This window comes from Oncorhynchus nerka, linkage group LG27 (genome assembly GCF_034236695.1).
Source record: "Oncorhynchus nerka isolate Pitt River linkage group LG27, Oner_Uvic_2.0, whole genome shotgun sequence".
NCBI classification, from domain to species: domain Eukaryota; kingdom Metazoa; phylum Chordata; class Actinopteri; order Salmoniformes; family Salmonidae; genus Oncorhynchus; species Oncorhynchus nerka.
This window is the reverse complement of record NC_088422.1, coordinates 78,280,717-78,297,977: the sequence shown is the minus strand read 5'-3', so window position 1 is coordinate 78,297,977 and position 17,261 is coordinate 78,280,717. Positions and strand designations below refer to the sequence as shown.

The window sequence follows — 17,261 nt, the reverse complement described above, 5'->3', positions numbered from 1 at the left end:
AGGAAAGAGAGGCTCTTACTGGCCCTCCAACACTATCTGGTATCCCATCCAGGGACTGACCAGGACCAACCCTGCTTAGCTTCAGAGGCAAACCAGCAGGGAGATGCAGGCTGGTATGTTGCAGTTTCAGTTGTTCCTCCGCAGAGATCTACACATTTTAAGTCACATAGGGCCTACTTGTGTCTGGACATTACTCTTATAGCATACACATTAGCCTACCCAAAATGTTCAGTGATTAAAGTAGCTTTTGTGTGTTAGTGAAAACATTGTAATATAATATAGTTACATTTTCTCAGAGTCTCTGAGTTAATCTAGAGGAGGCTTATGGAAATCTGTTTGAGGCATTTATGTTCAGTAACAGATACACTGTGTAATAAAAGCTCTATCATTTCTCATTCTATTTGATGCTGATGTAAATGGAATGTACTGCTCTCAAGGGCAGATTGAACATGGCATTAAGAAATCAGAATGAACATCAGAATGTATTCTACTGTTTCATAAATCCAACGTGATCTCCTTGTCACTGGTCTCCTTGTCACTTTCTAGGGTCACTATGTGACTGTAATAGGTGCATTTCATTGACAGCCAGCCCAGGTGCCTTTTATGTCAGTGTAATGACTTTGACTGAGTATATTGTGTGTGATTGCTCTGTCTGCACTCTAGGAATGGTGTTAGTGCGCACTGAGATGGGTCAGCTGGTGATGGTCCCACAGCAGGCCCTTGCCCAGGCACAGGCCCAAGCCCAGGCCCAGGCCCAGAACAACATCTCCCCCCGAACTGCCACCCCCACTGCAGGGGCCACCTTCAGAGCCACTACCCCACAGGTAAGAGTTACTACCCCACTGTCACTACCACAGTGTGACATGCCCTTAGTTGTTCAGTGGATCAGTTATACAGAGGGATATATTAATTCAAAAAGATGGATTTAGTTCATTACATTGAAAAAAACAGTTGCTGAATGTATATAGCCGCTGGCTTTTGGGAAACTCATCATTTGATATTCCTTATGATGGAAAGGCCTGTATTGCATAGGATGTTGAAGAGGTAATCTATTTCATAGAAGACTAATCTACACACTGGGCTGCTCTAGGTAGCTAGGTTCTACCATTAGGTATAGTAGTAAAGAATTTGACTGTCAAGTATATGCAGACACATTCCCTGAGGATATCAAAAGAGATGAAGTGGTTATAGCCTGCCACCTAACTGTCTCTCTATAGTCTCACTTTACATTACTGAAGCCTCTGAGACAATTGGAATAGATTTATGGTTGTCGTTACACTTTACATTACTGAAGCCTCTGAGACAATTGGAATAGATTTATGGTTGTCGTTACACTTTACATTACTGAAGCCTCTGAGACAATTGGAATAGATTTATGGTTGTCGTTACACTTTACATTACTGAAGCCTCTGAGACAATTGGAATAGATTTATGGTTGTCGTTACACTTTACATGATGTCCTTCTGGTAACTGTAATTGCTGTAATAACAACATTGTATGCGTATAGTGTAAACTGTCAGCTGAAACTAGTGAACAAAATATAATCTACCTGATTTACATTATGTCAATTTAGACATGTTACATTTGTCAGGTCTTTTTTTTAAATCAAGCTTTTATCCAGTCTGTATTTGACCCAAATATTTTACATTAGTATTGTGTTTTTATGTGTAATTATATAGTATTATTTTGATAGAGCAGTAGATCTGGATTAAGATCCTTATTTTAATGACTCTTCTGGGTCTCCTATTTTCACATTTAAAGAGCTGCTAAATATTTCATAGAAATGTGCTTATTATCACCTGTGGAAACATTATTCATTGCAGTGGTGATTTTAGCATGTAAATCCTGGTGGGGCAAATTGATTTAATTTATTTTTTGCATGCCAGCAAAGCCACTACAAAACAATAAACAATACATGAATTGCACTACAATGGTGACAAATGGTGGCCACAAACTGTTAGGGCCAACATAAAGCTGTCCCAACAGCAGAGCTTTCTTTTCAGCACCATGAATCCTTAACACCGCTACACCATCAGCAGAACCTTGTCTGGGAAACAAAACAGTTCATTCAGCCTCATTTACTGCCTTTTTTAAAAACACTACTGTTCAAAAGTTTGGAGTCACTTAGAAATGTCCTTGAATGTCCTTGAAAGAAAAGCTATTTTTCTGTCCATTAAAATAACATCAAATTGATCAGAAATACAATGTAGACATTGTTAATCTTGTAAATGACTATTGTAGCTGGAAAAGGCAGCTTTTTAATGGAATATCTACATAGGTGTACAGAGGCCCATTATCAGCAACCATCACTCCTGTGTTCCAATGGCACATTGTGTTAGCTAATCCAAGTTTATAATTTTAAAAGGCTAATTGATCATTAGAAAACCCTTTTGCAATTATGTTATCCCAGCTGAAAACTGTTGTTCTGATTAAAGAAGCAATAAAACTGGCCTTCATTAGACTAGTTGAGTATCTGGAGTATCAGCATTTGTGAGTTTGATTACAGGCTCAAAATGTCCAGAAACAAATAACTTTCTTCTGAAAACCGTCAGTCTATTCTTGTTCTGAGAAATGAAGGCTATTCCATGCGAGAAATTGCCAAGAAACTGAAGATTGGGTACAACACTGTGTACTACTCCCTTCACAGAACAGCACAAACTGTCCCTAACCAGAATAGAAAGAGGAGTGGGAGGCCCCGGTGTACAACTGAGCAAAAGGTCAAGTACATTAGAGTGTCTAGTTTGAGAAACAGATGCCTCACAAATACTCAACTGGCAGCTTAATTAAATAGTACCCGCAAAACACCAGTCTCAACGTCAACAGTGAAGAGGCGACTCCGGGATACTGGCCTTCTAGGCAGAGTTGCAAAGAAAAAGCCATATCTTAGACTGGCCAATACAAATAAAATATTAAGATGGGCAAAAGAACAGAGACACTGGAAAGAGGAACTCTGCCTAGAAGGCCAGCATCCCAGAGTCGTCTCGTCACTGTTGACGTTGAGACTGGTGTTTTGCGGGTAATAGAACTGTTTGGCCATAATGATCATCGTTATGTTTGGAGGAAAAAGGGGGAGGCTTGCAAGCCGAAGAACACCATCCCAACCGTGAAGCACGTTGATTCACGTTGTTGTGGGGGTGCTTTGCTGCAGGAGGGACTGGTGCAATTCACAAAATAGATGGCTTCATGAGGGTGGAAAATTTTATGGATATATTAAAGCAACATCTCAAGACATCAGTCAGGAAGATAAAAACAAGGACATTTCTAATTGACCCCAAACTTTTGAATGGTAGTGACGCTCATATGGCTGACTTGCATAAACAAATGTGGTTTCTACTGACAATTGAGATGTACAAACTATGGCATAAGGGAATGATAAGCGGATAAGAGGCAATCCGTTATTTTGATTAAGACATTAATGAGCGAGCTAAGACGACCATAGTCAATATAACTATTTGTTCATCACCTTTGAAATGTACAGCGTCAGAATTAAGAACATGGGCCTTTCTTACAGTATTCTCCCTGTACACCAAGTCAGAACCGTAGGATAAATGAAGGGGGCATATAAGCAGACAATGAAATATCTTACAATATTCAAGGATATTTCTCAAAGACAGGCTATAGGCTACACGTATTAGGGTGAGGCACACTGTCTGCTAGCAGCTTACTACACAACATACACTTAGTATTACTTTCTTAGCTACAGTATACATATCTCGCTGTCATATTACATCATTTATGCAGCAGCATACAAGGCATTTTTGGACTCACCATTGTTGTGCTGCTCACTTGAACAGGAAGGTGGCGCAGCGGTCCTTCTTGTGGGCAAATTTTGTCATAAAACTTTGTCATCAAAGTCTGGCATTCTCTGGATTTATGGTGCTTTCAGGACAACTGGGAACTCTGGGAAAAAAAACAAGGTTGAATCATTACGTTAGGGATCTTCAGGTCGGAGCTCTAGAAAGAGACCCAGTTTCCCGACTTGGAATTCCGAGTTGGATGACCGTTGAAAACACATTTTCCCAGTCTGAGCTCGTTTTTTTCTGAGTTCCCAGTTGTCTTGAGATTTCCCAGTTCCGAGTTTCCAGTTGTTTTGAACGCGGCAGAAGTCATGTTGCTGAATTGACCCATGGTATTGCGTGTGAATATTTATTTTTTTAATATTGGAAATTAGACCCTTAAACCCAGACTTGGACCACAAATTAGACACTTGCAGGTATCCACTGATTTGTTACAAACCACTCATTGTTGAATTTGCGATTTCTAACTTGTTGTGTAATGTTTATGTCCAATGGCCGATAAGCACCGATACATTTGATCTATAATTCCTCTTCATATGACAATGATTGAAAAGGATTTGCCAGTAGATTGTCGATGTGATTCATGATGATGACTGCTTGTCTAGCTTGCCAGCTAAGATTTTGAAAGTATGATTTTGACATGATCAGTCCATTCAAAGCTACGGTAGATACAATATAACGTGATTTGACGTAATTTTATCTGTGGCCAATGACCTTGAGCCTTCTTGGATGGGCACTTCATCATGTAAATCTATGTCAGCATTTCAAGGGGGCATTCCTTCCATGACAGAAAGCTCTGAGCTAGGCTGAAACACCTGCACTTTGGAGCTGCCTTACTCAAGAAAGCAAAAAAGAGACCATGTTTGTATGCAGATTTATTCATTTTTTAAATGATTTTTTTTTACATTGTTTGCAAACCGATATGTGACACGTCTTAATGCTAAAATAACATGCCAAACAGGCAGCTATTTTTTTTGTCGCCTCTGATTCATTGTGAAGCTTATTGTATTGAATCCAGAATGTGGTAGGAGGACTAACATGTTTCACAACTCTTGTTGGACAACTTGTCAGTAGAGGTGTCTGCTGAACTTGACTGTGCTTGACGAAAGTTGATTTTGTATACTCTGTTGTCGAAGTGTCTACTTTGAACAGAAAGGGTTTGTAGAATGGCAATTTGACGCACTGAAATGAGATATCAGGGGAGTTTTGCCACCAAATTCCCATATACAGTGGGGCAAAAAAGTATTTAGTCAGCCACCAATTGTGCAAGTTCTCCCACTTAAAAAGATGAGAGAGGCCTGTAATTTTCATCATAGGTACACTTCAACTATGACAGACAAAATGAGAAAGACAAAGAATGCTGAGTTGCATCCAAAGAACACCATACCTACTGTGAAGCATGGGGGTGGAAACATCATGCCTTGGGGCTGTTTTTCTGCAAAGGGACCAGGACGACTGATCCGTGTAAAGGAAAGAATGAATGGTGCCATGTATCGTGAGATTTTGAGTGAAAACCTCCTTCCATCAGCAAGGGCATTGAAAATGAAACGTGGCTGGGTCTTTCAGCATGACAATGATCCCAAACACACCGCCCCGGCAATGAAGGAGTGGCTTCGTAAGAAGCATTTCAAGGTCCTGGAGTGGCCTAGCCAGTCTCAACCCCATAGAAAATCTTTGGAGGGAGTTGAAAGTCCATGTTGCCCAGCAACAGCCCCAAAACATCACTGCTCTAGAAGAGATCTGCATGGAGGAATGGGCCAAAATACCAGCAACAGTGTGTGAAAACCTTGTGAAGACTTACAGAAAACGTTTGACCTCTGTCATTGCCAACAAAGTATTGAGATAAACTTTTGTTATTGACCAAATACTTATTTTCCACCATCATTTGCAAATAAATGCATTAAAAATCCTACAATGTGATTTTCTAGATTTCTTTTCCTCATTTTGTCTGTCATAGTTGAAGTGTACCTATGATGAAAATTACAGGCATCTCTCATCTTTTTAAGTGGGAGAACTTGCACAATTGGTGGCTGACTAAATACTTTTTTGCCCCACTGTACTACCCACCACTGGGACCTGTATGCTCTTGTTGGCTGGCCCTTGCTTCATATTCGTCACCTACCTGGTTAAATAAAGGTGAAATAAAAATTAAATAAATATCCTGTCTGGTTCCTGCAGACAATAACATATGAATACCACCAGGGGGCAGCATTTCCTTGACTTGCCCACTTCAGCTGAACAAAAATGCATTGCACTTCCTTTGATTACCATTGGGTGTCATTATGCCAGTATTTAGCCTCTAATTCTGTGTGATTGCAAGTCAATAGATTGTTACTCATTTGTAAAATTATACAATTCTAGAATTATAAAAAATATATACGTTAAAATGTAAATGGTAATTGCATTGTAATAACCTAAGTATGTGTTTGTTACTGGAGGACTCAGCACCACTAGACACTGGTACCAGTCGGCTCAGACTTATTTTCACATGAGCCGTAGAAATTAAGACGGTTATCTTTGAGTTGCTGAACTTGTTATCCTTCTTCCTCCCTGCTCATCCTGAGATAAACACTGTAACAAGGTATTGCAGAGTTGGTTGTTATAGTGATTTAGGTTCAGAGTGAATCGAAGGTTCAAAACTGTCACTGATAGCAGATTAGTGAGCTGCCAGCATTGACATAAACATCAACACATGAAAAGAAGAGGAGCTGGAATATGAAAGGGAATGGTGTTTATTCCTGTGCTCCTCTCCTCTCTGTCAGGCTGTCTGTCTCTCCTGTGACCGTGAGGGAAAACGGAAGGCATTCCGAGCTGAGCTCCTTCCTTCGACAAGTGTTAAATCATTCATCATCCAACTGCCTGATTGGTTTAAAAAGCTAACAACGCTTTAGCTGGTGAATGAGAATGTGTTATGAAGGTATGGCTGGTGGGGTGATGCACTCCCCTGCTCTTCCCCCCTCGTGAGCCCCATGCTCTTCCCACCTAACTGCACATTCTTTGAGCCCACAAAACTTTCTGCTAAGGAGAGACTCAGAGGGAGGAGCCCTCTTCATCTAACCCCTTTCCCCTCTTCATTTCCTCCTTCATTCCCCCCTTTCCTGTCTCCCTTCTCCCCTCTCTCGGCTGTGTGTGTCTGTGTGTGTGTGTGTGTGTGTGTGTGTGTGTGTGTGTGTGTGTGTGTGTGTGTGTGTGTGTGTGTGTGTGTGTGTGTGTGTGTGTGTGTGTGTGTGTGCGTGTGTGTGTGTGATATTTATATATACACTGCTCAAAAAAATAAAGGGAACACTAAAATAACACATCCTAGATCTGAATGAATGAAATATTCTTATTAAATACTTTTTTCTTTACATAGTTGAATGTGCTGACAACAAAATCACACAACAATGATCAATGGAAATCAAATGTATCAACCCATGGAGGTCTGGATTTGGAGTCACACTCAAAATTAAAGTGGAAAACCACACTACAGGCTGGTTCAACTTTGATGTAATGCCCTTAAAACAAGTCAAAATGAGGCTCGGTAGTGTGTGTGGCCTCCACGTGCCTGTATGACCTCCCTACAACGCCTGGGCATGCTCCTGATGAGGTGGCAGATGGTCTCCTGAGGGATTTCCTCCCAGACCTGGACTAAAGCATCCACCAACTCCTGGACAGTCTGTGGTGCAATGTGGTGTTGGTGGATGGAGCGAGACATGATGTCCCAGATGTGCTCAATTGGATTCAGGTCTGGGGAACGGGCGGGCCGGGCCAGTCCATAGCATCAATGCCTTCCTCTTGCAGGAACTGCTGACACACTCCAGCCACATGAGGTCTAGCATTGTCTTGCATTAGGAGGAACCCAGGGCCAACCGCACCAGCATATGGTGCGATTAATCGGAATGGCCAATTAATTAGGGATGTTTTCAAGTTTTCATAACAATCGGTAATCGTCATTTTTGGACACCGATTATGGCCTATTACATTGCACTCCACGAGGAGACTGCGTGGCAGGCTGACTACCTGTTACATGAGTGCAGCAAGGAGCCAAGGTAAGTTGCTAGCAAGCATTAAACTTATCTTATAAAAGACAATCAAATTTGACATAATCACTAGTTAACTACACGTGGTTGATGATATTACTGGTTTATCTAGCTTGTCCTGCGTTGCATATAATCGATGCGGTGCCTGTTAATTTCTCATTGAATCACAGCCTACTTCGCCAAACGGGTGATGATTTAACAAGCGCATTCGCGAAAAAAGCACCGTCGTTGCACCAATGTGTATCTAACCATAAACATCAATGCCTTTCTTAAAATCAATACACAAGTATATATTTTTAAACATGCATATTTAGTTAATACTGCCTGCTAACATTAAATTATTTTAACAAGGGAAATTGTGTCACTTCTCTTGCGTTCTGTGCAAGCAGAGTCAGGAGATATGCAGCAGTTTGGGCCGCCTGGCTCGTTGCGAACTGTGTGAAGACCATTTATTCTTAACAAAGACCGTAATTAATTTTCCAGACTTAATTATATAATTATGACATAACATTGAAGGTTGTGCAATGTAACAGCAATATTTAGACTTAGGGATGCCACCCGTTAACATAAAATACGGAATGGTTCCGTATTTCACTGAAAGAATAAACGTTTTGTTTTCGAAATGATAGTTTCCGGATTTGACCATATTAATTAGTGAAGTCTCGTATTTCTGTGTGTTATTATATTATAATTAAGTCTATGATTTGATATTTGATAGAGCAGTCCGACTGAGTGGTGGTAGGCAGCAGCAGGCTCGTAAGCATTCACTCAAACAGCACTTTCGTGCATTTGCCAGCAGCTCTTCGCTGTGCTTTAAGCATTGCGCTGTTTATGACTTCAAGCCTATCAACTCCCGAGATTAGGCTGGCAATAACATCCAATAGTTCAAGGTATATGAAATACAAATAGTATAGAGAGAAATAGTCCTATAATTCCTATAATAACTACAACCTAAAACTTCTTACCTGGGAATATTGAAGACTCATGTTAAAAGGAACCACCAGCTTTCATATGTTCTCATGTTCTGAGTAAGTAACTTAAACGTTAGCTTTTGTTACATGGCAAATATTGCACTTTTACTTTCTTCTCCAACACTTTTTTGCATTATTTAAACCAAATTGAACATGTTTCATTATATATTTGAGACTAATTGATTTTATTGATGTATTATATTAAGTTAAAAATAAAAGTGTTCATTCAGTATTGTTGTAATTGTCATTATTACAAATATATGTGTAAAAAAATGTCCCATTAATCGGTATCAGATTTTTTTGGTCCTACAATAATCGGTATCGGTGTTGAAAAATCATAATCGGTCAACCTTTAATCTATATATATATATATTCTCCCCCCTCCTGGTGTTAAGCCTGGAGGGGGGAGAAGCCTGATTCAGGCTGGCAGATTGGGCTGTGTGCCCGTAGCGCCATGGGGAACCAGTGTGTTAGTTAGTACCCAGCCCTCCCACCAGCATGGTACTGTGTTAGTTAGTACCCAGCCCTCCCACCAGCATGGTACTGTGTTAGTTAGTACCCAGCCCTCCCACTAGCATGGTACTGTGTTAGTTTGTACCCAGCCCTCCCACTAGCATGGTACTGTGTTAGTTAGTACCCAGCCCTCCCACCAGCATGGTACTGTGTTAGTTAGTACCCAGCACTCCCACTAGCATGGTACTGTGTTAGTTAGTACCCAGCCCTCCCACCAGCATGGTACTGTATTAGTTAGTACCAAGCCCTCCCACCAGCATGGTACTGTGTTAGTTAGTGTCCAGCCCTCCCACCAGCATGGTACTGTGTTAGTTAGTACCAAGCCCTCCCACCAGCATGGTACTGTGTTACATGGTTCCCAGCCATTCCCACCAGCATGGTACTGTGTTAGTTAGTACCCAGCCCTCCCACCAGCATGGTACTGTGTTACTTAGTACCAAGCCCTCCCACCAGCATGGTACTGTGTTACATGGTTCCCAGCCATTCCCACCAGCATGGTACTGTGTTAGTTAGTACCCAGCCCTCCCACCAGCATGGTACTGTGTTACATGGTTCCCAGCCATTCCCACCAGCATGGTGCTGTGTTACTTAGTGCCCAGCCCTCCCACCAGCACGGTACTGTGTTAGTTAGTACCAAGCCCTCCCACCAGCATGGTACTGTGTTACATGGTTCCCAGCCATTCCCACCAGCATGGTACTGTGTTAGTTGTTACCCAGCCCTCCCACCAGCATGGTACTGTGTTACTTAGTGCCCAGCCCTCCCACCAGCATGGTACTGTGTTACTTAGTGCCCAGCCCTCCCACCAGCATGGTACTGTGTTACTTAGTACCCAGCCCTCCCACCAGCATGGTACTGTGTTACTTAGTACCCAGCCCTCCCACCAGCATGGTACTGTGTTACTTGGTGCCCAGCCCTCCCACCAGCATGGTACTGTGTTAGCTAGTGCCCAGCCCTCCCACCAGCATGGTACTGTGTTACATGGTGCCCAGCCCTCCCACCAGCATGGTATTGTGTTAGCTAGTGCCCAGCCCTCCCACCAGCATGGTACTGTGTTACATGGTGCCCAGCCCTCCCACCAGCATGGTACTGTGTTACTTAGTACCCAGCCCTCCCACCAGCATGGTACTGTGTTACTTAGTGCCCAGCACTCCCACTAGCATGGTACTGTGTTACTTAGTACCCAGCCCCAGCCCTCCCACCAGCATTGTACTGTGTTAGATTTTCCCTCCCACCAGCATGGTACTGTGTTAGATTTTTCCCTCCCACCAGCATGGTACTGTGTTAGATTTTTCCCTCCCACCAGCATGGTACTGTGTTAGATTTTTCCCTCCCACCAGCATGGTACTGTGTTAGATTTTTCCCTCCCACCAGCATGGTACTGTGTTAGATTTTTCCCTCCCACCAGCATGGTACTGTGTTAGATTTTTCCCTCCCACCAGCATGGTACTGTGTTAGATTTTTCCCTCCCACCAGCATTGTACTGTGTTAGTTTTTTCCCTCCCACCAGCATGGTACTGTGTTAGATTTTTCCCTCCCACCAGCATTGGTACTGTGTTTGGTAGTGCCCAGCCCTCCCTCTCACTGTCTGCCCTGGTGCTGTGAAGAGAGACTTCTGTCGTGACAGTGGGTACAATAATCTGGATTGTCTAGTAAAGGACTGTACTGTGTTACTGTGTTGCAGCGATGAAACAAGACTGTAACTACCAATACGATACCACGAAATTGGGGAGAAGAAGGGGTTAATAAAAAAGACAACATTTTAAGGACACTGATTCATTCATATTAGTTGTGACCTTCATTGTATTAGAGGAACTTATTTAGTCCTTCCCATTGAATAGTATTACTGTACCTCACCCTCGGCATCAGCATCACAGTGTTTTCTCTTCTGTTCATCTCTGGATCAGATCCTTTCTGTTTCATCCTGTGGATCCACAGTGATTTACTGTCACTTCCTACTATAATGACCTTTCTCCTCCACGTCTTCAGGGCATGTTGCACTTCTCCTTCTCCTCGTCTTGAAGGCACATTGCTTTTGTGTTTTCTCTCTGTCCCCTCTCTCTGTCATTCTCTCTCTCCTTCTTCACCCCCCCACCTCTGACCCCGTCTCACCGCCCCTCCTCCTATACTGACCCTGTCTCACCACCTCCCCACCTCTGACCCTGTCTCTCCGCCCCTCCTCCTATACTGACCCTGTCTCACCACCCCTCCTCCTATACTGACCCTGTCTCACCTGCCCCTCCTCCTATACTGACCCTGTCTCACCACCTCCCCACCTCTGACCCTGTCTCTCCGCCCCTCCTCCTATACTGACCCTGTCTCACCACCTCCCCACCTCTGACCCTGTCTCACCGCCCCTCCTCCTATACTGACCCTGTCTCACCACCTCCCCACCTCTGACCCTGTCTCTCCGCCCCTCCTCCTATACTGATCCTGTCTCACCCCCCCCCCACCTCTGACCCCGTCTCACCGCCCTCCTCCTATACTGACCCTGTCTCACCACCTCCCCACCTCTGACCCTGTCTCTCCGCCCCCTCCTCCTATACTGACCCTGTCTCACCACCCCTCCTCCTATACTGACCCTGTCTCACCTGCCCCTCCTCCTATACTGACCCTGTCTCACCACCTCCCCACCTCTGACCCTGTCTCTCCGCCCCTCCTCCAATACTGACCCTGTCTCACCACCTCCCCACCTCTGACCCTGTCTCACCGCCCCTCCTCCTATACGGACCCTGTCTCACCACCCCTCCTCCTATACTGACCCTGTCTCACCACCCCTCCTCCTATACTGACCCTGTCTCACCACCTCCCCACCTCTGACCCTGTCTCACCGCCCCTCCTCCTATACTGACCCTGTCTCACCACCCCTCCTCCTATACTGACCCTGTCTCACCGCCCCTCCTCCTATACTGACCCTGTCTCACCGCCCCTCCTCCTATACTGACCCTGTCTCACCACCCCTCCTCCTATACTGACCCTGTCTCACCTGCCCCTCTCCTATACTGACCCTGTCTCACCGCCCCTCCTCCTATACTGACCCTGTCTCACCTGCCCCTCCTCCTATAATGACACTGTCTCACCACCCCTCCTCCTATACTGACCCTGTCTCACCGCCCCTCCTCCTATACTGACCATGTCTCACCTGCCCCTCCTCCTATAATGACACTGTCTCACCACCCCTCCTCCTATACTGACCCTGTCTCACCGCCCCTCCTCCTATACTGACCCTGTCTCACCGCCCCTCCTATACTGACCCTGTCTCACCTGCCCCTCCTCCTGCACTGACCCTGTCTCACCTCCCTCCTATACTGACCCTGTCTCACCTGCTCCTCCTCCTATACTGACCCTTGTATCACCGCCCCTCCTCCTATACTGACCCTGTCTCACCACCCCTCCTCCTATACTGATCCTGTCTCACCTGCCCCTCCTCCTATACTGACCCTGTCTCACCTCCCTCCTCCTATACTGACCCTGTCTCACCTGCTCCTCCTCCTATACTGACCCTTGTATCACTGCCCCTCCTCCTATACTGACCCTGTCTCACCACCCCTCCTCCTATACTGACCCTGTCTCACCGCCCCTCCTCCTATACTGACCCTGTCTCACCACCCCTCCTCCTACACTGACCCTGTCTCACAGCCCCTCCTCCTATACTGACCCTGTCTCACCGCCCCTCCTCCTATACTGCCCCTGTCTCACTGCCCCTCCTCCTATACTGACCCTTGTATCACCGCCCCTCCTCCTATACTGACCCTGTCTCACCGCCCCTCCTCCTGCACTGACCCTGTCTCACCGCCCCTCCTCCTATACTGACCCTGTCTCACCTGCCCCTCCTCCTGCACTGACCCTGTCTCACCTGCCCCTCCTCCTGCACTGACCCTGTCTCACCTGCCCCTCCTCCTGCACTGACCCTGTCTCACCTGCCCCTCCTCCTGCACTGACCCTGTCTCACCTGCCCCTCCTCCTGCACTGACCCTGTCTCACCTGCCCCTCCTCCTGCACTGACCCTGTCTCACCTGCCCCTCCTCCTGCACTGACCCTGTCTCACCTGCCCCTCCTCCTGCACTGACCCTGTCTCACCTGCCCCTCCTCCTGCACTGACCCTGTCTCAACGCCCCTCCTCCTGCACTGACCCTGTCTCACCGCCCCTCCTCCTGCATTGAACCTGTCTCTTTTTCTTTCTCTCTGTTTATTTTCTGCAGTCTCCTGTGACCTCTCAGGCTATTCGGCCATGCCCTCTTTTCCAGGCCAAGATGGTGCCGTTTCCCTCTCCCACTTCTAGTCCTGTCCTCCAGATCTCCTCCTCCACTGCGCCACCTTCTGTGAGCAGACTCTCCACTTCAGAACTTCCCATCTCTCCATCCTTCCATCCCTCTCAGACCCTAATCCTCTACCCATCCCTTCATCCTGTTCCTCTTCTTCCTTCTCCCCGTTCTCCTCCTTTTCGTCGTCGTCCGCCTCTTCCTCCTCACCTCTTTACCAACACAAACCTACAAATGTTTCTAATCTGGGCGCATCCCATCTGACCCTTTTAACAGAGTAGAGAGTTAATTATTGAATGATACATTCAGTCAAAATTGAATTATTTGTCTATTGCTGGAACTTTACAGAGTTTTGTCCAAGACCAGTGGGGGGACACAGGTGGGGGATTACTGGTATGTTTAGGGTTTTCTAGTCAGGTACATCATTATTGGGAGGAGCTGTTTTGCTTGAATGTCCCCCAGTCCCCACTCCTCCCCTCCTCTCTGTTCAGTAATGTCCACAGAAGTCAGGACACCCGATGTGACAGGAGCGCCGTGCTGTTTCCCTCCTGTTCTCTGTGGCCTTGCTGGAAGCTCCCTTCACGTCCTGTTTATCTCTCTGTCTGCTCCTCGCTCTTCCAGAAGGGCCCCATGGCGCCGGCTGTGGCAGTGACGGCTCCCCAACAGGCCCCCGTGGTAATGGCCCCCCAGGTCCAGGCTGGGGCCCAGGCTGCCTCACAGCCAGCCCTGCCCCCACAGACCAGCGTCCCTGTAGCCCCAGGAGCCTCTGTCATCTCCCAGGTCTGTACTCTGCTCTGCTCCAGTCTGCCGGCCTCCTCTGGGCTGGTTAGGCTCCTCAAGCCCCAGTGCTGTCACAGCTGCCAGCAGGCTGGCTGTGTCTCTACCATGGCCATGGCCCCACACAGCTGGGCATAGTGGGCATAGCCTCACACACAAACACATGTACATACAGTGGGGCAAAAAAGTATTTAGTCAGCCACCAATTGTGCAAGTTTTCCCACTTAAAAAGATGAGAGAGGCCTGTAATTTTCATCATAGGTACACTTCAACTATGACTATGACTATGAAAAAAATCCAGAAAATCACATTGTAGGATTTTTAATGAATTTATTTGCAAATTATGGTGGAAAATAAGTATTTGGTCAATAACAAAAGTTTATCTCAATACTTTGTTAAATACCCTTTGTTGGCGATGACAGAGGTCAAACATTTTCTGTAAGTCTTCACAAGGTAAACCCACACTGTTGCTGGTATTTTGGCCCATTCCTCCATGCAGATCTCTTCTAGAGCAGTGATGTTTTGGGGCTGTTGCTGGGCAACACGGACTTTCAACTCCCTCCAAAGATTTTCTATGGGGTTGAGATATGGAGACTGGCTAGACCACTCCAGGACCTTGAAATGCTTCTTACGAAGCCACTCCTTCATTGCCCGGGCGGTGTGTTTGGGATCATTGTCATGCTGAAAGACCCAGCCACGTTTTATCTTCAATGCCCTTGCTGATGGAAGGAGGTTTTCACTCAAAATCTCACGATACATGGCCCCATTCATTCCTTCCTTTACACGGTCCTGGTCCCTTTGCAGAAAAACAGCCCCAAAGCATGATGTTTCCACCCCCATGCTTCACAGTAGGTATGGTGTTCTTTGGATACAACTCAGCATTCTTTGTCCTCCAAACACGACGAGTTGAGTTTTTACCAAAAAGTTATATTTTGGTTTCATCTGACCATATGACATTCTCCCAATCTTCTTCTGGATCATCCAAATGCTCTCTAGCAAACTTCAGACGGGCCTGGACATGGCTTAGGCAGGGGGACACGTCTGGCACTGCAGGATTTGAGTCCCTGGCGGCGTAGTGTGTTACTGATGGTAGGCTTTGTTACTTTGGTCCCAGCTCTCTGCAGGTCATTCACTAGGTCCCCCCGTGTGGTTCTGGGATTTTTGCTCACCGTTCTTGTGATCATTTTGACCATACGGGGTGAGATCTTGCGTGGAGCCCCAGATCGAGGGAGATTATCAGTGGTCTTGTATGTCTTCCATTTCCTAATAATTGCTCCCACAGTTGATTTCTTCAAACCAAGCTGCTTACCTATTGCAGATTCAGTCTTCCCAGCCTGGTGCAGGTCTACAATTTTGTTTCTGGTGTCCTTTGACAGCTCTTTGGTCTTGGCCATAGTGGAGTTTGGAGTGTGACTGTTTGAGGTTGTGGACAGGTGTCTTTTATACTGATAACAAGTTCAAACAAGTGCCATTAATACAGGTAACGAGTGGAGGACAGAGGAGCCTCTTAAAGAAGAAGTTACAGGTCTGTGAGAGCCAGAAATCTTGCTTGTTTGTAGGTGACCAAATACTTATTTTCCACCATAATTTGCAAATAAATTCATAAAAAATCCTACAATGTGATTTTCTGGATTTTCTTTCCTCATTTTGTCTGTCATAGTTGAAGTGTACCTATGATGAAACGTTCAGGCATCTCTCATCTTTTTAAGTGGGAGAACTTGCACAATTGGTGGCTGTCTAAATACTTTTTTGCCCCACTGTACACTCACAGACTCTTCCCCGGTGTCCACTCCGATCCACAAACACTGAACGATAAAGTGTCCTACATATTTCTTGTTAAAATCATATCTTTACATGCTGAATTTGCAATTTCCTAGGAGATGCAGGAGAATGTGAAGAAGTGTAAGAACTTCTTGGCCACCCTGATAAAGCTGGCTTCCCACAACTCTCCGTCACCTGAGACCTCCAAAAATGTCAAGTCACTGGTCCAGGATCTACTGGTGAGTCTCACTACCGTAACTCATTATTTTACCTCTACATTACCACATCATTACATTGTTTCTACATTATCTCTACATTGCTGTGTTATCAACAGAGAAACATGGAATGCTACTTTCTTTGCCCTACACTCTTAGAAAAAAAGGTACTATATAGAACCGAAAAGGGTTCTTTGGCTGTCCAAATAAGATAACCCCTTGAAGAACCCTTTTGATTCTAGGTAGAGTCCTTTACACATGGAACCCAAATGAATTCTACCTGGAACCAAAATGGTTCTCCTATGGGGAGCCTAAGAGTGGAGGAAGAATATTTCTGACGTTGACAGGTTGTGTGATGTAATGTATTTCTTTATCTCTAGATGGCAGCATTAAACTCTAACATGATCCAGAGTGATGCTGTTGTTTAGGATATTATTTATTCAGAGTTGCTAATGAGATGTATCCCATGGGGATGTTAAAATGTAAATCAATATGAACACCGTCGATGAGGTGATTTCACCTCATCTCAATGTGCTCAGAAATCACATTGCACATCGCCTCAATCACATGCTCTGCTCTCTGTTGTACAAGTGTGTCACATCACATAACAAGGAGCTGACGGGGTTAATAAACCTCCCTCTCTTCTCCTGCTCACAGGATGCTAAGATTGAGCCTGAGGAGTTCACCAACAGACTGCAGTCAGAGCTCAAGTCGTCTCCTCAGCCCTACCTGGTCCCCTTCCTCAAGGTTTGTACTGTATCTACTCAGGATACATTTGGACACTCCTCGTCATGGATGTAAAAGCATTGGTTGGTGAAAACATTGTCTGGAGGGAGTTTCTACCATTGTAAAATCAATGTAAGAAAGTTTGCAAGTGTACCCTTCAGGAGAAAGGTGGAGAACGTAAAACAGCCAGAGTGGCAGTGGAGAGGCCAGCCCATGTGACCC

The 17,261-nt window shown here is 45.3% G+C and overlaps 1 protein-coding gene across 1 annotated transcript in view; it reads left to right on the top strand.

Moving 5' to 3' along the window:
• Positions 1-643: 643 nt before the first annotated feature.
• LOC115112565 (transcription initiation factor TFIID subunit 4-like) overlaps positions 644-17,261 on the top strand; it is a 40,192-nt gene continuing 23,574 nt past the window's right edge. The window contains exons 1-4 of the mRNA XM_065012030.1: positions 644-824; positions 14,182-14,340; positions 16,215-16,337; positions 16,971-17,060. Of these exons, the coding sequence (XP_064868102.1) occupies positions 666-824; positions 14,182-14,340; positions 16,215-16,337; positions 16,971-17,060 (531 nt within the window). The 5' untranslated portion in view covers positions 644-665. The remainder of the gene's footprint in view (positions 825-14,181; positions 14,341-16,214; positions 16,338-16,970; positions 17,061-17,261) is intronic.